General features: G+C 38.5%; 1 protein-coding gene across 2 annotated transcripts in view; it reads right to left on the minus strand.

Annotated features, from left to right (window-relative positions):
* tbc1d23 (TBC1 domain family, member 23) overlaps positions 1-21,046 on the minus strand; it is a 72,263-nt gene that overhangs the window by 21,432 nt on the left and 29,785 nt on the right. For both annotated transcript variants that reach the window (XM_041211289.1, XM_041211290.1), the window contains exons 8-12: positions 15,954-16,057; positions 8,466-8,588; positions 6,891-6,983; positions 5,785-5,955; positions 5,414-5,456 (exon numbers count right to left, since the gene is read on the minus strand). In XM_041211289.1, coding sequence (XP_041067223.1) covers positions 5,414-5,456; positions 5,785-5,955; positions 6,891-6,983; positions 8,466-8,588; positions 15,954-16,057 — 534 coding nt within the window. The remainder of the gene's footprint in view (positions 1-5,413; positions 5,457-5,784; positions 5,956-6,890; positions 6,984-8,465; positions 8,589-15,953; positions 16,058-21,046) is intronic.

The following is a 21,046-nucleotide window of genomic DNA, read 5'->3' on the forward strand; positions in this document are numbered from 1 at the left end:
TCAACTTCCAATTTCTATCCAGCAGCTCCAGTCGGTGATGTATTTTCTGGTCATCAATTGGCAACAGAACCAGTAGTGACTGTGATACTCAGCACAGTCAAATGGCCTGTTGACACTCAGCATCACACATGTTTAATAGTCACTTGGATGAAGTGTCAAGGAAACCAGCAGTCATCGAACTAAAGCTCGTAAAAAGCCATTACCTTTAGGAAAAGGGAGAAAATTAACAGGAAATAATAGAAATAAATAAAATAGCTGAATTGGACTGCAGCAGTTCAAGAAGGCAGCTTACTACCACCTTGAGGGGACAATTAGGGATGGGCAATAAATGCTGGCCTAGCCAGCAATGCCCACATCCCATGAATGGATATACAAAAATAGCTGACCCAGCAGGGTCAACTTCTAATTCCATTCCTTTTGTTTGACATAGGACCCGGTGCTGTGAACACCTAACCCCGTACAATCGTTAAACACTTTAAGGTTGCTGCTTATTTCGACAAATATTTGTCAGTTAGATACCTGTTTGTTATCCTGAAGTACAGCTGTTGGAAAACCAGGTTTTATGCTTAATTACATACTGACAAAAACCGAAAGTGGTGTATAATTTGTTAATAATGTATTTCCTAGTCAGTGCACCAACTAATGCAATATTAGTGTAAACAATTTACAAATAGAGAAATATTTTCTACATTTCATTACTGTTGTATGTCTGAAAATAAAAAGGTTGCTCTGGGACAGTCTCGATGTCCGTGATAAATAAAGGAATAGATCACCAAGTCTGAGTTTAAGGGTGAAATGGTTTGGAGGAAAAAGATTTCAAAGAAAAGGTGCAGCTTCCAACAGCGACCAAGGACACCAAATGTATCAGAGCCTTCCCACAATGTTTTGTATACTTAATAATCTACAGCAAAGGAAAGTTACAGTTGGTGAGAGGAGAGATATATATTTAACGTAACAGTCGCTACTTTAATTTTATCTCTAATATGGTAAGACATGAAATTCTATATATTGATTACAATGATGGAATCTCTGTAAAAAAATCAGGTAGCATGACCAGAAAAAAAATTATAGTTGGTGAAATTTATAAATAATGGCTAAAAAAAGTTGAAAGAAAGTTATTTTTGCATCAATACATAACCTTAAAAAAGCAGAGCATTATACCACTTGGAAAAGAAGACAATTGCTCATTAGGTCATAGTATGACTTTTATATACAAAAATCAGATTTCACTTCCACAGATTTAAAGGGAAAGTGTATTCTACAAAATTGTTACCTCATCCCCAAATTATAAAGGTTTTTCTCAGTTACCTTATTGTTTTGGCCATTTAGAGAAGGTGTGGAGGCTGAATGTAGTTAAATATCTCAACAAAAGCAACAGACAATGCAGGAAAGCTGAAATAAAAACAGAAATGCTAAGTAGCTAGGTTAGGCAGCATCTGCTGGAGGGGGAAAGAGAGTTAATATGTCAGGTCAATGAGCTTTCATCAAAAGAGGGAAAAGTTAGAGATGTAACAGGTTTTAGACAAGTACAAAGGCAGAGAACATGGTGGGAGTGGGGATGGATGAAGGAACAAAAAAGAAAGTGTGTGGAAGGCAGGAGATGAAATGATGGTGCAATGCAGAAGGGGATGGTAATGGGACAAGAAATGAAAGATGGATCTAAAGGAAGTGTAAAATGGGAAAAGCACAATCACTACCACTGCTGTCGAAAGAAATGGGGTCAGAAGTTAAAGACTGAAATTGTTGAACTCAACGTTGGCTCCCAAATGCTGTCAAGTGCTTAATCGAAAGGTGAGGTGCTATTCCTCAAGCTTATGTTGAACCTTTTTGGAACAGGATAGGAGACCGAGGACACGGGCTGGGTGGAGAAATAAAACAACTGTAAACCAGAAGTCTTGGGTTATACTTGAAGGCTAACAACAGTGCCCCACAAAGCAGTCACACAATCTGCATGTGGTCTCAAATGCAGAGGAGACTGTATCATGAGCGTTAAATACAGTATTCTAAATTGAAAATATAGCTAAATCATCGTTTGACCCAGAAGTTGTTTTTGGGGCTCTGGATCGTGGGAGGGGAGAAGAGAACAGCATGGGTGTTGCATTTGTGGGCTCGTACAGGTTGGGAAGAGTGTGTTGGGAGTGATTAAGGAGTGCAGCAGAGTGTTGTGAAGTGTCCCCTCGCCTGATTGCTTCCCACCTACATTTGTGACTCTGCCTATACCTCCTGCCACTTCAGGTTTACAGTTTCCTGGCCCTATCAGGACAGTCTGTGGGCTCTCGCTTTTTCCTTGAACAAAGGCCTAACCAGTCCTCACCCACCATCAGTTTCCTCCACCTGGCTGAACTTGTTCACACATTCAACAACTTCTCCTTTGGCTCCACTAGGTTTTCCCAAATAAAAATAGTTGCTACGGGAAACGATAAAGGTTTGAGATATGCTCATGTTTTTGTGGAATACAGCCCAGTTCTATTCAAGTCTCATCCTTCACCTCTTTTTTTGGTGCAATGATGACTTGATCAACCATTTCCTACTCTTGTCCTGAGCTAGAAAATTTCAAATCAATTTTGATTTCAGCATCCACTCTTCCCTCATTTACACATGGTGCATTTAAGACTCTTCCCTGCTCTTCCTTGACCTCTCTGTCTCCATTTCTGGGGAATATCAGCCAACATTCACTATCCACAAGCTACTGTGAGAACAATTCCTTCCACCCCACTTCAGTTTCCCCAATTTTTCTGTCACATCTGTTCTTCCTTTTTCTTCAACCAATGATAAACCTCCACTGTTGATGACAAGGCCCTCAACAATGTCCATCCCATTTCCCACACTTCTTCTGACTCCTTCCCCTCCCTTCCAGAATCACAACAGAGTTCTATTTGCCTTCACCTTCCGCCCCAACAGCCTGCATATTCAATGGATTATCCTCCAAGCTCTGCCACTTCCAGCATGATGCTGCAATCAAACGCATCTTTCCCTCCTCTTTCCACATTCTGAAGGCATTCCATGTGCAACACCTTGGTGCACACTTCAATCACCCCCAAAGCCCTCTCTTCTTCCCATGGCACTTTATTGTGCAAGCACAGTAGATGCATCATCTGCCCTTTTACCTCCTCCATTCCCACTGTCCAAGGCCCCAAACGCTCTTTCCAGGTGAAACAGCGATTTACTTGTACTCTTTCAATTTAGTATACTATATTCACTGCTCACAATGCGGTCTACCTTACATTGAGGAAACCAAATGTAGATTGGATGATCACTTTACAAAACACCTTCCTTCAGTTAGCAAGTGTGACACCAAGTTTCCAGTCACCTGTCATTTTAATTCTGTACCCGACTCCCACTCTGAACTCTGTCCTCGGCCTCCTACGTTGTTCCAATGAAGTTCGAGGAACAACATCTCATCTTTTGATTTGGCACTTGACAGCCTTCACAACTCAACACTTGAGTTCAACAATTTCAGATTACAACAACTGCTCCCATTTTTTCAAACAGCAGCTCATGGCAATGATTATGCTTTTTCCATTTACACCTCCTCTAGATCCATCTTTTGTTTCTTATCCCAATACCATCCCCTTCTGCCTTACACAATCATCCCTTTTGTTATTTAATCTCATCTTCCACCCAATCACAGAACTTCCCTTTTGTTCCCTAACCCTTTTTCCCTACCACTGTGCTTGCTTAAAACTTGTTGCATCTTTAATTTTTTCCAGTTCTGAAGGTCATCAATTTGAAATGTTAACTTTGTTTCTCTGACCACAGAGCCTGCCTGACCTGCTGAGTATTTCAAACATTTTCTGTTTTTATATCACATGTGTACCTGTGCTGACTCAAACAAAGAGTTTTGAAACACAAATCTCTACCAGAGCACACAAAGAAATGCTGGCTTATAAGTATTGAGCTCTCAATACTTCCTTCTGTGACTTGTCAATTTGGAATATGTCTGCCCATGAGAAAATTGAAGTGTTTTTTTCTAACTAAGGTGTAGCAGTTGAAATCTCTTTACTGAAGTTGGTTGAATACAGCTGTTAGAATTTTTTTGATATTCTAATGTAGAATTCAGGAGGAAATTAATTCAAATTAGAAAATCCTTCATGCAATAAATTTTGAAGACACTAAAATACTTGTGGGACAATCAAAAGTATGTTTTGTGACTCAGAATCTAGCACCAGTTCGCCTTCAGTAATGCAACATCACAAAGTAACACAGAGTAATTACAAAAGCAGCTGAAAAAATAGAATTTCCCTTCGGTTGTCAAATAATGACAAAATTAAGGTTGATATAGGCTATCATTTTTATCTATGCTTGATTTTTTTCATTTAGTTATATTGAGAATTAAGTGTACTGATATTTTAAATAATCATATTAGTAAATGTGAACAACGTAACTGCAGGGCACACACAGTTAAGAGATTCAGATGTCTCAGTCACCAATTCCCACCTAATATCAATACCATCACCAGAAACAGGCCTTCCTTTTATCAATAATTCAACAATGTTCAATAAATATTGGTCAGCCTGAACCACAACCCTTATTGAATAACTATTGAGGACTACAATTGCTTTCAATAGGTATTGACAATAGGTATTTTAAACAAAGTCAAATATAATCCCTCTTAATCACACTACAAAATCCTTTACTGAAAACAATGAAGGAAGGCTCTGCTGTCAGAAAACAGCATGCTTATTGACAAGAAATAAAATTAAGTTGGGACAACAGGACTGCAATGTCAATTCACTAAAATGCTGGAGAATAAAGATTATGAATAAATAATATGGTGACTAAAATGGAACACAAGCAACAACTGCATAATATAAAAACTCATGAAATAGCTGAAGAATGAAAATACCCACAGATATTGAAGTTCAACAATTGCATCAAATTTACTAGAACTATAATAGAAAGGAAATAATATTTACTATGAGATTAAAGACTGACAGAAATTAATTAAATTTTTATTACCCATCAGTACAATAACCTTTCTATTGCTAGTTTCTAATAGTTAGCCCTTTAGAGAGCAATTTTCCTACATCTTGTTATGCACATACTTTGCATAATAACACAAATGTTGCCTATATTGAACCACACCTATTAATTGTAATTGTAAACGATAAAGACTATTGAAATCAGAATTTTCTGTCAATCAAATGAAAATAAAAACGTTTGCACAAAGTCACAAAGGTTTAAAAGGTAATGCTATATGTATGATTGCTAAACTAACATGCAAAAGTAGTGATATTTCACCATTTCCAACAGAAACAAATTATGAAGCGGGTTTGGGAATATGCATTTAACATGCAAATGAAAATTTGAAATAATCATCTTCAATATTTTGGTGTAATCTTAAATAGATTTGTTTATTAGAGCTAGCTTTTGCTGAATGAAAGAATAACATTCAAAGATTTTGAGAACTTACCCATAAAGCCCCCTCTGGCAATGCTAACATACTCTTTGTTTTTCTAGAATGTAGAAACATAAAAAACGTAAATGCTGCCCATTGATGTGGAGCATAAATGCAGAGCTGGTAAGAATATAATCAAATGTGAATGCTCATTACAGAATTATGCAAAATTCCTAAACAATTTTTTTCCAATTGGGGAGAAGAATTAATATAAACAAGTTTATCAAGCTTAGAATACAGAAACTGAATAACTCAAACAGCTGTTTCTCGGGTTATTGATGGAAATGATCATATGAAGTCAAGTTAAATATTCATCTAAGCATAAGAATAACACAGATAATGCTCATGTGCTCAAATAAAGTAAACATGGTCGAATTTCAGCTCACCTGAAGAAAGTGAGCCAGCACCATGTTCATGTACATGTCCTCCTCCTCTCGGCCGCTTCCCATGAAGCACAGATGTTCACCGCTAGCTACTGACCCCGACTCAATGGACTGTTTCTGTGCTTCCAAAAGAGACTTAACTGAAAGAGCAAACTCTGCAGGATTTTGCAGCATCTGTGGAAAATGAAAAGAATCTCATTAAGTTGACAAAAGGTTTACAAGATATGTGATAACTCTTTGCTGATTGCAGTTACATTTTATACCAAAATAAAAATAAGCACATCGCATCACAGCACATTCCAAATGAAGTGCTCTGTAATTGTCTTAAGTTTAAATTTTAAGAAGCTTACTAAATAACTTTTAGGTTGAATTTTTAAAAACCTCAGAAAATGGCAGCTCACTTGTTTTCCTATGATAATAACTTCCTGGTCTTAGTTTACCTAGATATTCCAACAATTTTATTTTGATAAAGAAATATCTATATTTTATATAGAGAACAAACTACTCTAAATCCATATACTTAATACTCAATTGGTAAAAATGCTAGCCAGTCTGTTGACTTATTTCAGGCTCACCATTTTTCTCTTCTAACTCCATTTATATTATCCATTCCTCTCAATGTTTTCAAACTTCTGTCATAAAATTAAGTTCAGCTCTATGACTGCCTTCATAGCTTGAACCCAAAGACCAAAGTAACAATTTGGCCAAAACAATGCACAATATTCCAGATGTGATCTCACCAATGATCTACACAAGATCAGATTTACTTTTGATTAAATGTTCACTTCCAATGTTTGTAATTGTTTCTGTTAAATGTGAAGTTTTCAGAGAACAATTACACACAAACGCTTTCTCCTTTAATTGGAACTATCCTAGTCCATCAGAGCCACTTGATGTAATTTTCCAAGAATCCTTTAAAAGTTCCTTCCAAACTTTCCAGAATATCAGGGCCCAGTGTGAAATCTATTGGAATTTGAACCTGCAAAGCAGATAAGTATCTCATATCGTCCATAAAGTCTCTGCAATGCAATCATTCTTCCCGATTTTTAAAAATCTTCGCGCATCTATGGGTAGCATGCATTCGCTTTTCAGCATAAATTTATATTTACCAGGTCCGAGTCCAAATGAAATGCTGTAGAAAGATGCCCAGCATTGTACTGTTCTGCAGGTCGACAATCTACTACAAAGAATCGAACTCCATCCTTTAAAATGAAAAAAAAAGATAAAGAAACAAAAAGTGGAGATATCACGAAGGTGCTTACATTGTAACGAAAAAGGTTACTCAATTATATTATTCTGTAATATTTAACTGCGCCAACAATGAATCATGGTGTTTATAATTCCAATTAAGTCTTCATAGTATTTATACCTTATTACAATCTTATCAAACTAAAACACTATATGGAGACTCCAAAGTAATTAGCTAATCTAGAGGTCCATTAACTGAACACTGTTGTAAGTTGCTCGATATCGAAGAACACCACCCCATATTTACACCTCTATTTAGCCAATTCAAAGTTGCTAGATCTGTTCAAAATCTATCTCATATAGCATGCTGGTAGTGCCACACAACATGATGCAGGGTATCCTCAATGTGAAGCCAGGACTTCGTCTCCACAACGACTGCGGTGGTCACTCCTACCCATACTGTCATGGACAGATGCATCTGTGGCGGGCGGGTTGGTGAGGATGAGGTCAAGTATGTTTTTTCCTCTTGTTGGTTCCTTCACCACTTGCCATGGACCCAGTCTAGCAGTTATGTCCTTTTGGACTCAGTCAGCTAAGTCTGTGGTGGTGCCAGCAAGCCGCACCTGGTGATGGGCATTGAAGTCCCCCACCTTGAGTACATATTGAGCCCTTGCCACCCTCAATGTTCTTCCAACATGGAGGAGTACTGATTCATCAGCTTCAGGTGGGGGGAAGGTGTGGTGGTACATGGTAATCAGCAGCAAGTTTCCTTGCCCATGTTTGACCTGATGCCATGAGACTTCATGAGGTCCCAATTCAATGTTGAGGACTCCCAGGGCAACTCCCTCCTGACTGCATACCACCTCTGATAGGTCTGTCCTGCTGGTGGGACAGGACATACCCAGGGATGATGATGGTGGTGTCTAGGACATAGTCATACTCTCGGAATCATACCTTCAGACAATGTCAGGCTGTTGCTTGACTAGTCTGTGAGACACTCTCCCAATATTGGCATATGCCCCCAGCTGTTAGTTAAGAGAACTTTGCAGGGTCGATAGAGCTGGATTTGCCATTCCTGTACCTAGGTCGATGCAGGGGTTTAATTTCTTTTTATTGTCTTTTTAGTGGTTGGATACAACTAAGTGGCTTTCTAGGCTATTTCAGAAGGTGTTTAAGAGTCAACCACATTGCTGTGGATCTGGAATCGCTTGCAGGCAAGACCAGGTAAGGATGGCAGATTTCCTTCCCTAAAGGACATTAGTGAACCAGATGGGTTTTTACAACAATCGACAATGGTCATCATTAGAATCTTAATTCTAGATTTTTGTACCAACAGACACTCATCATGTCAGTGAGATACACTTCATATAAATGATTCTTGATGAGTCATTAATTAGAACAAATATTCACGGATAATACTAATCTCTCGGCTCTCTGTCTACTGTATTATTTTGTTTAAATAGGTTGGCTTCTTTACAGGTAACTGTATATCCTACCCCTTGCTGTTGATTTGCCTGTAGTATTTCTGATACTGAAACGGGCAGGCATAAAGCTTGACTCAAATCCATCTCATCATCCTTCAGGCCCAGTAGGTTACTTCCAAACAGGTTTTGGTTTTCCTGCCAAGAGTACAGTTATTAGTCAAGAACAATTATATAGCAACAGTTTTATTGCTGCTTAGAAATATCTGCAGGTAAGCTGGTAGCAAGAACCTGGACTTTGTGGCTGTAATGACAATGGAACTGTCAGCATTTACTGTCTCTTTCACTCTGAAACTGACACCAAACTCAGGTGTCCACACACACATAGTTAAATACAGAAATGCAGTTGCTGTCAGTGATTCCCCACTACTCCACATAGTGCACTTTGAAATCATCTCAGATGGAAATCAATTAGAAATCTCAGAATTAAAGTAAATTTCCACTTTGTATACTATTTTCTTGTTGTAAAAACCCTTGCAAATGTTCCACCTTGTTGAATTGGTTTTTTAAACACCATACTACGATGTGATGCTAAGTCAACATCTCTGGCCCTGAAAAATTAATGTTATATTTATGCAATGTCAAATTACTCCATTCTATGATTAAAAATTCCATTTTTTTAAAAGAATATTTTTCGTTGAATGTGCTTATGCAATTTCAGTCCACGTGTATGTTCCAATCTTCATTTTACTTCCTGTAAGATTATAAGAAGTGAGCAATAAAAGCTGCTTGTTACTTCCTAGTTTGCTGTTCATGAGAATTCTTCAAAGCTGCTTCGCCTGCTTAATGACATCAGTGAGGCTGGTCGCCAGAGATCCCCTTCGGCTGGCACCACAATGAAATTATCTGAAAATGTGAAAAGGATGCCCCAGAGCTCGCTAGAACTTTGTGGGCAACTTTCTTAGAGGTCAGTGGCAGGTGCTGTTACTTCACCGCAGACTTAAAAATCCACAAGGAGACTACAGACTTTGAAGTGTTTAGCGAATATCAAAGTGCAAAGAGTACTGTACTATAACTGTATTTAATCAATTAGATAAAAACCAGTGAAATTTCTCAAACTTTGACATGTGCTAGAATTGAATCACAGAATGGTTACAGCAGAGGACGCAGGCCATTCGGCCTGTTGAGCCTATGCTGACTCTGCAAGTGCCATTTAATTAGTACCATGCCCTCACAGAATCATAACCTCAGTATCTAAAATTCTTTACTGTTTCAGAGATTAGTACAGGTGTTTATTTTGGTGAATTCTTGTGCTTAAGGTGATGGATGTTAATGCAGTACTTTCACACTTTTTGCAATCTGGATCAGCGTCAAGTAGCCCAAGGCTGGATTCAGAATAAAGCATCCTTTACTGTGCCCCAACAATGTTAATTAATAGTCTTTGCAGGACTCAGTTTGGAGTCCCTTGTCTTTGAGTTATCAGTTATGGGATCAAAACTCACCCCAAGGAGTTTAGCACATAATTCAAGCTGATAGTTTAACATGTCATCAGCTGCTGCATTAAACTAAGGTCTGCCCTTTCAGGTGGGCACAAAGGTCCCAAGACACTATTTTGGGGGGTGGGGAGGGAGATGAGTAGGTGGTTTTGCAGTAGCGTTGATCCCTCAAAACATCACAAACCAATTATCTAATTGTTTCTGTCGCCTGGTCTGGCAAGATTGTTTTGCTAGGCCTTGCTGTGTGCAAACTGATTGCCATGTAGGCCTATATTACAACAGTGAATGCATTTCAAAAGCAATTTATTGGCCAAAAGGTGTTCTGTGACATCCTGAGGTGCTACATTAATAAAATGCATTAATTTAATCTCAGAATAGAGCCATAATTCATCAGCATGGCTTTTCTATTTGTCATGCCATCCATCCTTGTGATGTCTTGAGTGAAATGTCAATGAAGTGAAAAATTTGGGCAAATCTGTTACATGAGTGGGTGCCCAGGATTTGGCTTCAGATTGTTCAAATTAATTTCACACTGGATCCAATCTTCACTCCAAAGGTAAAAATACACCAAGAGGTTCAACGAGTAGCTGTTCTATCTTGACTCTTGTCTACGTTCAGTTAGTTGGGCAATATACATAAGATCCTGAGGGATCTTGACAGAGCAGATGTGGAAATATGTTTCCTCTTGTGGAAGAATCTAGAACGTGTGGGGGCGGGCCACGCCGATGCACAAAATGACACCTGATGACATCGGACAGGCGTCCCAACATCATTGCGCGTCATTTAGATATTTCGTTCGGTGGGCGCGTGCCAGAGGCAGCTGCGCGCCCACCGAACTGTCAAAAACCATAACAAGCTTAAGGTTGGCGGGCAGGCGAAAGGCCCAAGCAGTCTTCACATTTTTCAGGAAACCTCATCCATAGGCGGGATGAGGTTTCCTGAAGGTTTCATAAGATGATCAATTAATTTTTGCGCAATTCACAAACATGTCCCATCTCATGTGACACTGTCACGTGAGGGGACATGTTTAAATAATTTTTAAATTTATTATTTAACAACTTTTATTATGTAATTAATCTCCCTGAGGCAGCTCCATGCTGCGCTCTTTCGCACACATGCGCACAAGAATGCAGGCTCCGATTCTCCTTCCTCCCCCGGCCTGCACACGTAGCGCTGAGCACAACCAGCCGTGTGTTATGCTGGGTGGGCTTTAATTGGCCCTCCAATGTAAATTGGCAGTGCGCAGCCAATCGCAGACGGCAATCGACTCCACATGCACCCCTGCCTGCTCTTGCCCAACCCACCCAACACAGGTAAATTTTTGGTCTATGGGTCACTGTTTAAAAGTAAGGAGTCGTCCATTTAAGAGAGAGATGAGGAGAAATTTTTTCTCTTAGAGTGTAGTGAGTCTTTGGAACTCTCTTCTTTGAAGGTAGTGGAAGCCAAGTCTTTGAATATTTTTTAAGGTTGAGGGGGATAGATTATTGATAAGCAAGGGGGTGAAAGGTCATCGCAGGTAGGTGGGAATGTGGAGTTGAGTTTCCAATCAGATCAGCCATGATCTTATTGAATGGCGGAGCAGGCTCAAGGGGCTGAGTGGCCTATTCCTGCTCCTAACTCGTATGTACGTATGAGCCAAGAAACAAGGATATATATGTCGGCTCCTTTCTGTCCTTAGATCATTGATGAATGAGGAAGAATGGCAAGCTGTTCTACAGACTGTTGTAGAAGAGATTAACAGCTCATCTGACACTCACAGGTGTCTAAAGATCATTGTGAAGGAAAGCTTTCATTCCTATGACTTGTGTTGTATTCAAACTCAGATGTGAGAGATAAAAGGACAGCTTGCTAACATAATGCACCAGCCAGTCATTCAAAATTGTTTTTAAATTGTACTAATAGGGTGCATATATCATCTTGACCCTTGTTTTTACCTGCTCAGAAAAAAAAGATACATGTTCTTCCTTCAATGCTTCACCCCTCGGTCTTCCCTGAGGTTCCCATTAACAGTTTCTCAACAATGAAGACATTAGGATGTACTATAGTCTGAACAGCAATCAATGCTCCTCTGCAACTGGTAAACATAAGGATGGTAAATACAAAGTGTGCCAATATTTCCTACCCAAGCACTAAAAAACAATAAACACAGCATGGCAACATGCACATATGGAGCTCTATTTCTGTGTTAAACAGTGGTGAGAAGCTGATGTATGACCATTCTGTGAATTACTATGCTTAGCTGTGTTATGAAGTACCAACGCAAACAAAAGGAGACCTATCCCAGGCCTTGTTCATGTATCCTTGTGCAGTTTCTCACAGTAACACAATGGTTCATCACAATGTTCAACAGTTCCATGACAGCATCCTTGCGCAAGTCTTGGATGAGTCTGCCGATCCATCCCCAGTCATTAATGGAGTTAAACAGGGCCACGTGTAGGTGCCAACTCTCTTTAGCATGTTTTTCTCCGCCATGCTCTCTGATGCCTTCCATGATGGTGATCCTGGCATCGAAATCAGATATCACACAGATAGAGAACTGCTCAATCTGAGGCAACTCCAGGCAAAGACTCAGGTCTCCAAGATATACTTCACGAATTCCTGTTTGCTGATGACGGTTTAGAGCTGGGCATGCAATGTATCATGGCTTGCTCTCCAATGCATCTGATAACTTCAGCCTTACAATCAGCATAAAGAAAACTGAATTAATGTACCAGTCTGCACCAGCAAAGCCCCATCATGAGCCCAAGGTTTCAGTCCATGACGGAACCTGTCAGTAGTGGATAAGTTCACATATTTCGGCAGCACATTATCTCGGGCTGTCTATAATGACAATGAATCACATACAAGAGTTGTCAAAGCAAGTGTAGCCTTTTTCAGACTTCAAACATCTGGGAACAAGGAGGAGTAATTCTGCCTACCAAAGTCTACAGAGCAATAGTCCTGCCCACTCTGCTCTACACATGCAAGAATAGACTGTACCAGCACCATGACAAGAAGCTCAAACAATTTCACTTTAGAAGCTTCCGAAGGCAGCTGAAGATTAGTCAGCAGGACAAAATACCAGGCACTGAGGTGCTCACCTGAGCTGGCATGCCAAGCACCCACACCATATTGAGATAGTCACATTCGAGTTGGGCTAGGCATGTTCCCAGAATGCCTGACATTCGCTTACCAAAGTGAATCTTCTACAGAGAGCTTGAGTCTGGGGTGCACTCTCATGGTGGTCAAAGGAAGTACTACCAGGACACTCTAAAAGCTTCATTGAGGAGTTTTGAAATCAACTTCGAAAGCTGGGAAAAGCTTGCCCAGATCGCTGCACCTGGTGTAGCCAAATAAAAATGGTGTAGCTTCCTTCGAAAGTAAGTGCAAGGAAAGGAAATGTTGACCAACAACTCGTCCAAAACTCAATCAACTGCAGTATCCTGTCCTATTTGCCTCAGAACCTTCCAGGCAGAGATCAGCCTTAGCAGTCACTTATGTATCCGCCGGAACCCTGTCAAACACCCCAGACGATGAACGTGGTTATCTTTGCCTTTAAGCACAAAAAGGAAGAGGAAGCAGTAGTTTATGAAGAATGCTCATTATAGACTTGCTGCCTACTAGATTGATATGTAACACTGGGACCCACCATGCACAAGGGGAAACTGGAATTTTAAAATAATATCTTACTTCCTCTTATGCATAAGATCAGAGAGAAAAAGGAGCAAACTAAAACTCTGCCGTAGTACAAAACTAGGATTTTGGTTCAGATATATTATTTGGTATGCAGAAAGTTCTTGATAATAACTATATTGCACTGTAAACACTGCACAGAAGCTTAATACTTTCCAAAGTCATCCTATATCACTCCTTCATGTCCAAACTTAATCCAGCACTTGAATTCCTCAATTACTTAGTTATCCCCATAAACTAATGTACTCATTCTCCAATATTCATCTTTTTAAATTAAACAGAATTTCAGAAATATTAACTTTTTTTTAAACTCAAGTAATTACAGCAATTTTCCAGGGAAATCTACATTCATGTACTTTAGCATGGGACCAAAAAGAAATTGCCAGAAGTCCTTTACCGGATCACTGTATATAGAATAACCTCTGCAATTGGGTAGGGGAGGTACCCCATTATTGGTATTAGGAGTGATTTTTGGATAGTTCTCGGTTTTGTGGTAGCTGGAGTCAAAAGTGGGTCTGTCAAAGAGAATGAGCTGGCAAATCAGCTCATATAGTGCCACCTGATGTTGGTAGCTTCACTACTATTGCTGACTCGATTTGAATATTATTGGAAAATAAAATTCTGGCAGCTCTGACTTCTGTCATAATTTGGAGAATTTCAATAATGGGATCTGCTCATTTAAAAAAAAATTCTGTAATGAGTTGCAGTTATACATATTTAAAAGATAGCAAAACAAATTATCTTATCAATGCCTAAAAACTGGACTTCATATCAATTAAATACTATGATGTTAACAAAACCAACCACTTCGTGGAACAATGTGTAACTAGATTCTCTACTTAGTTTCCTATTCAAGATGCTGATGCTTGACAAAGTAGCAGAGATTAAGCACTTGTCCTCAAGGGAGATAAGATACATCAGGAAGAAGGGAGCCAAGTTGTGTCACTGAGGCACAACTCCTGGCAGACGCCTTCTACACAATATACAAAACATGTTTGAGAGAACATAAAAACTGATCCTGCCAAATAAGAGTCTGAAATATATTTAATGAAGAAACAGAACTAAAATAAAATCTGGAGAATAGATTCAAATGTATTAAAGGCCAACTATATATCTCAACTAAAACATAATCTTGAGCTGCACAAGATCAGCTGAACCCATAAAAGTTAATATTAAGGAAAAAAATCTCTGAAAGATTATTTTTTATTAAATTTCTTTTAGTTTTTAAAACATAAACAATGTTACAGTTCAAATTTTAATCCTTTCCCCCACAACACTTTTGTCTTGTTTAGCAAGGTGGCAGATTTCATGAATGGGACAAAACTCTGATGTACCAAAACCAGTGGCCTTGTACGAACCATCTATGGGTTAGCATGCCCATTGCTAACAATCAATTGATATTCATGGTACACTGCTCACTTAAGAATACTGCTCAATGAAAAATAGATGTGATGCACACTAAATTCACCTGTACTTTTCAAAGGTAATGGGATATAATGCTGTCAAACCAAAGTATGCAGATTCAATTTGCTTAAGAGATCAATCTACTATTTAATTAAACAGAAATCACAATATTACATAAAATATTTAGAAGTATAAATCTAAAAATAACTTGAATCAGTCTATAATATGTACTTTTTAAAATGCAGTTTCTTAATGTAATAATAGGACTTATTGTCTCTTGGCAGATCTTCAAGTGAAGATGTAAATAAATGACACAAACATTAGTTCACCAATGGAGTTTCGATGCCTCAGTCAGGACAGAAATTGAGCAGTTCAAAAGCTGCATTTTTTGCTTGGGACTTCTTTCATGTTTTAACTGGTTTTTTTCCAGCAAATAAACTACTTAAAAGATCTTGTACCTCGGGAGCTAGTGTTAAAATCTGTCCATTCGTCCTTTTCCATTCACATTTCCTTGAGACTAATATCAGCACAGTATGAATTCCCCTGATAGTTTAGTATTAAAAATAAATAGAATTGCTTACTCTACTGTCTATCAATCTGCCTATATCAGCATATGAACCATCAAAGCAATATTTTAAACAAGGACATTCACCACTTTCTCAGACATAATGGATATAATTCTCCCATTTCTTTGCAACGTCAGACAGCATCCATGTTAACTCCAGATATTTTAATAACAGTATGAAACTCTAGTCTTGCCATACAATTTTTTAAAATAGAAAAATGAGTTTTCCTTTAGGATGGCATTTGATATTAGTTCAAATTTGTGTTGCTAAAAGTTTTATAAAGCAAATCACATTTTTTTGATAAAGCAAATTATACATGTTTTTAGAAGGATTTTGCCTAATCTGAATCTTAATTGAACGTTTAATTGTTATGTACAGATCAAAAATAAAAACCTAATGTATTTGTTCTTCAGAAATAAAAGTACCTTTCTAAAGGAAGCAGGCGTACGGGCATAATAATACAGTGCCAATGAATAGAGATCGTCTATATCTTCTGTCTCCAGGTTGCATGGAACACTTTCAAGTGATCCTGAAATACAAACATATGTTGCACTGGGCTCACACACATTCTGACAACAAATTTTGTGTTTTAGTCAAATAAGTCAGTTAAGTATATCCCTTACTTAGAATCAGGAATTGGACATGCAGTGATGTAAACCCAACATCACTTTAACAGGAGCCAAGCAACCAGGGAAAACAATGTTTTATTGTGTTGATTTTAAATACAGTTCAAAAAATATCTATAGACTCTCTTAAATACCTACATATCTATGGTTGCATCTGGCATACAATGTGTCCAACATACTTATACATATGCAATATTATTGACACACTTCAATCTAATTGGCTTTGTGTTCATAAACTAAATTATTGAACAGGTGGGGAACATAACTCAAAAATGGATTTACAAATTACTGACCTATATAAAAAAAAGTCAGAAAAAAGCTTTCAATAAAGAAAGGGAAATTTGTTTATTTCTTGTATAGGAGAACAAGCTAAAGCATGAATTTTATTTGAAGTAACTGACTGGAAAAATGGAGCAATATTCAAGCTTCTATTTATTAATGCAGCGATATATGGAGTTTTTAAAATCTAGCTTCTGGATGAAAGGAAACTATTGATTTGTCTATCTGCAATGGGTAAAGAAAATGTTATTACTTATTTATGCAAGCCAATTAAAAAGCTTTTACTTCATAATCTCTGTGCATTTCTCAAACCTTTGAACAGCTACGTGCATGTCTGCCCCATTCCCCATAACTTTTATCATCCTTATAACTGCATAATCTTTACCTTAGCAGGAGCAAATGGCAGATCACTAAAATAAATAATCATTAGCTGTTTTCTGATCTCATAACCTAGACTTTTGCCCTAGGGCTGAACATGGAGATTAATATATTGTTTATATATGTTATGCCAATAACTTTAATTCCCCTTCATGTTACTTCTTAAAAGAAAAAAACAACAGGAAAACCATCCATCCTAGCTGAAAATAAACACACAATATTCACCTTTCTCTAACTTCATCAGTTTGGCTTTCCGACAGCTCCCCCAAAGAGCTTATGGCGGAATGGGCAAAACACACAATTATCTAGGATACCATGTCAGTAATATCATTGTTACTCATTGGTAAAATAGCTGTAAGTCAAAGAATCATCATAGCAAAACACCAAGTGTACAATAGAATATTATACCCATGATTAATTAATTTTTGCAATTTTTAAGCAATTCTCTAACAAATAATTCATTCTATATTGTATCAGTGAAAGGGGGGAACAAATCATCATAATTTTGCATTAAACTCCTTCCAAACAATTTTCTATTTGAAATAGCTTAAATTGACACCTACTGCAGTTAATTATGCCATTACAAAGTGAAACACACCAATTAGCAAATGAAAACAACTGTTATATCATCAAGAGCATATGCTGGCAGAGCACAGTTTTACAAAACATCATGCTTTATTCATATTAACATGGTAAATTGGGCACATGTCTGTTCTATCAGGCTTATTAGCTCAAAGTAAATCATCAAATAGAATCACAATCTCTGTAGCATGGTGAAACACAACTCAGCATTTTCTTCTCCTTATCTGTCCATGTGACAAAAGCAGCAGATAGCTTACATTTCTCTCTTTTCAATGCAAGGAACCAGTGTAAACTAGAAGCCAAATAAAATTATTATGCTTCATCCCTTGCTCTTCAGCCTCTTGGTGAATCTGTGTTGTCTCTCCTCTTAGGTCAATATATTTTTCCTGAGGTCAAAATCCTGGAACTCCCTTCCTAATAGCACTGTGGGTGTACCTACACCACATGGACTGCAGCAATTCAAGAAGCTCACCACCACCTTCTCAAGGGTAACCAGGGATGGGCAATAAATGCTGGCACAGCCAGCAAAGCCCACATCCTGTGAATGAATAAAAAGAAGTGCTCAAAATTGAATCACAGAATCAGAATGCAGAAGAGGCCCTTCGGCCCATCGTGTCTGCACCGACACGTGAGAAACACCTGACCTACCTACCTAATCCCATTTACCAGCACTTGGCCCATAACCTTGAATGTTATGACATGCCAAGAGCTCATCCAGGTACTTTTTAAAGGATGTGAGACAACCCGCCTCCACCACCCTCCGAGGCAGTGCATTCCAGACCGTCACCACCCTCTGGGTAAAAAAGTTTTTCCTCACATCTCCCCTAAATCTCCTGCCCCTCACCTTGAACTTATGTCCTCTTGTGACTGACCCGTCAACTAAGGGGAACAGCTGCTCCCTATCCATGCCCCTCATAATCATGTACACCTTGATCAGGTCACCCCTCATTCTTCTCTGCTCCAATGAAAACAATCCATGTCTATCCAACCTCTCTTCATAACTTAAATGTTTCATCCCAGGCAACATCCTGGTGAATCTCCTCTGCACCCCCTCCAGTGCAATCACATCCTACCTATAATGTGGCAACCAGAACTGCACACAGTACTCCAGTTGTGGCCTCACCAAGATTCTATGCAACTCCAATGTGACCTTCCTACTTTTGTAATCTATGCCTCAATTGATAAAGGCAAGTGTCCCATATGCCCTTTTCACCACCCCACTAACATTCAGAGATCTATGGACACTCATGCCAAAGTCCCTTTGTTCCTCAGAACTTCCTAGTGTCATGCTGTTCATTGAATACTTCCTTGAGGTTCTCCAGATGGGGTTTGGCCAAGGCTTTGCTGTGGCATTCTGAATGAATTTCAGTTTTGGAGAGTGAAAACGGGGAAGTTTGGCTACAAGAGCATTACAAAAGATGAGGCACGAGGTAATAAAGGCATGAATTCTTACCTCAGTTGCAATAGAGGAAACTGGCAATGTTGCAAAAAAGAGTAAACCTTGATGGCTAAGTGCATTGGGAAACAAGTCTCAGCTCAGAAGACCCTACATGCCCTTGTACCATACTCCTGGACTTAACTCTATCAACCGCTATGGCTGCTCCCTTAACCTCAGGGCAAAAGCACATAGAAAGTGATGATAGCAAAAAAAGTTGCTCCCATTTTGCCTTATTTAAACAGTGGGAAATTTTAGCTTATCCAAAAACTACTGTCAGAGAGGTGTTACACAATCTATATTTAAATGTTACATTCATATAATTTTACAAAAAAATGTTGAATTGATTAGAAATGGATGACTGTTTATCATGATTATTTACAGTCTGTAAAATTGCACAAGATCAGTTTTAAGAAGTAATTAAATCTATGCTGTGATCCTGATTGATGATGAGAGTTTTATGTTAAGTTTTTCCTTCACAGGTGTAATGTAGGGAGGTTAAAAGGCCCTTAAACCCATTCCAAATGAATTAAACGTTATTCGACACATCAAGTCAACTTGCCTCGAACCGTTGAAAAGAGGAGGACACAGATTTAAGAGTAGGTCTAAACTGACAGCCATTGAGAGTGATTAATTTAATTTAATTTATAATTCCACAGCAGAGACTGTGTACCATAGTAGAAGGTTTTAAACAAACAACTGGGAATTGCTCAAACTATAACACAGGAAATTTGTATCATTCTGTTAAATTCTACTAATGCTGACCTATTACATCTTTCTGTTAACTATTCATCACAGAAAGCAACACAGAAAACTTATGGCACTAATGTTTTATCATCTCCTACCACAGGAACTAAAGCTGTGCTCTGCAAAAGTTAATCTGGCAGCAGATTTATGTCATACACGTAGCCTGTCCCTTAGCTGTTAGTTGATCAACAATGGCCAAAATAAACCGTACTGCAGTTTAGTATGTAAGGCAGTCAAACCATCAAGATTGCTGTCAAGTCAGCATGTTAGTGTATGCAGGGTTGGAAGTATAGTGGGCTAGAAACTACCATTTTCTCTGCAACTTGCATGTACTTTGCCTTGTGCAGGAATTGTGCGACAGGTAATAGCAATTTTTCTCAACATGTATCACTACAAAATAAAAGCTTTTTCCCACATTAGAGCTTTTATGTTACTGGCATATCCAATTGAAGTACTGAACAGCCCTGGCTCAAATAAACAATTTATCACATCCCAACACTGAACAGAGTAGGTTGTTAAAAAAAAGTAATGCAAATATGGCAAACACGGACATTGTTACATGAATGAGGAGGCACACAAGATAAAGGTAAATCAATTATCTTTTTTAAAAGCCCAATGGAGTAGTGCAGCGATAAGAGACCCTGGATGACTATTGAAAACTGTGTGCAACAAGGGGCAAATAACTTTTAAAGTTTTGGCACAAATTTGTACCTTAACACAGCAACATGTCAGAGCCTTTTACTCCTGGAACCTTCCTTTGCCTGGGCACTAAAAAGGTACAGCACAACAGAGGTGTAACGCACTTTTCCACAACCAGGAAAACTTGGATTTCCTAACCAATGCCATTTAAATGACCTGGGAGCAGATTCAGTGTAAATATATCTCCTGACAGGGCCAAGTAATGTCAGATGTACCTGAAAAAATCAGGGTTGATCAGGATTACTGCCTGCTGATGGAAGTGACTAGGAGATTGTAATTGAGAGTTAGGCCTTTCACTGAAAGGTGTAGGCCAGTCTCCCCAACTCCCCCAATCAGCATCAAGAGTATTAAAAGATCTCAGAAGAGCACTAAAAGGACCCAAGACTCATCACCATTGCACAAAGGAAACAATCAGCTCACTAGCCTCAAAGGAGAAGGAAATAGGCTTTGCTATTTCCTATATTTTCACTTCCAAAAGGAATTAAGTAAAAGGAAATTCACTAATTGTGGAACAACTGTAACTTCCAAGTTATTGACCTGTCATATTAATGTTCAGGACACAGTACGCATATACAACTTTTTTGACAACTTTCAACTTGCCTATTATTTAAAACAATAATCCAAAGAGTGATAAGAAGAGTCACTTAAAGTTCAAACAGGAGAAACAAAGTGCCACATTGGCTTTTCATCTCTGGAAGTCATGTGTAAATTTAGCCTAGACTAATGGGATAAAAGTCTTCTGTCTGTTGGCTGAAAGGGACCTATGTGAAAT

The sequence above is a fragment of the Carcharodon carcharias genome, chromosome 18 (genome assembly GCF_017639515.1).
Source record: "Carcharodon carcharias isolate sCarCar2 chromosome 18, sCarCar2.pri, whole genome shotgun sequence".
Lineage (NCBI taxonomy): Eukaryota > Metazoa > Chordata > Chondrichthyes > Lamniformes > Lamnidae > Carcharodon > Carcharodon carcharias.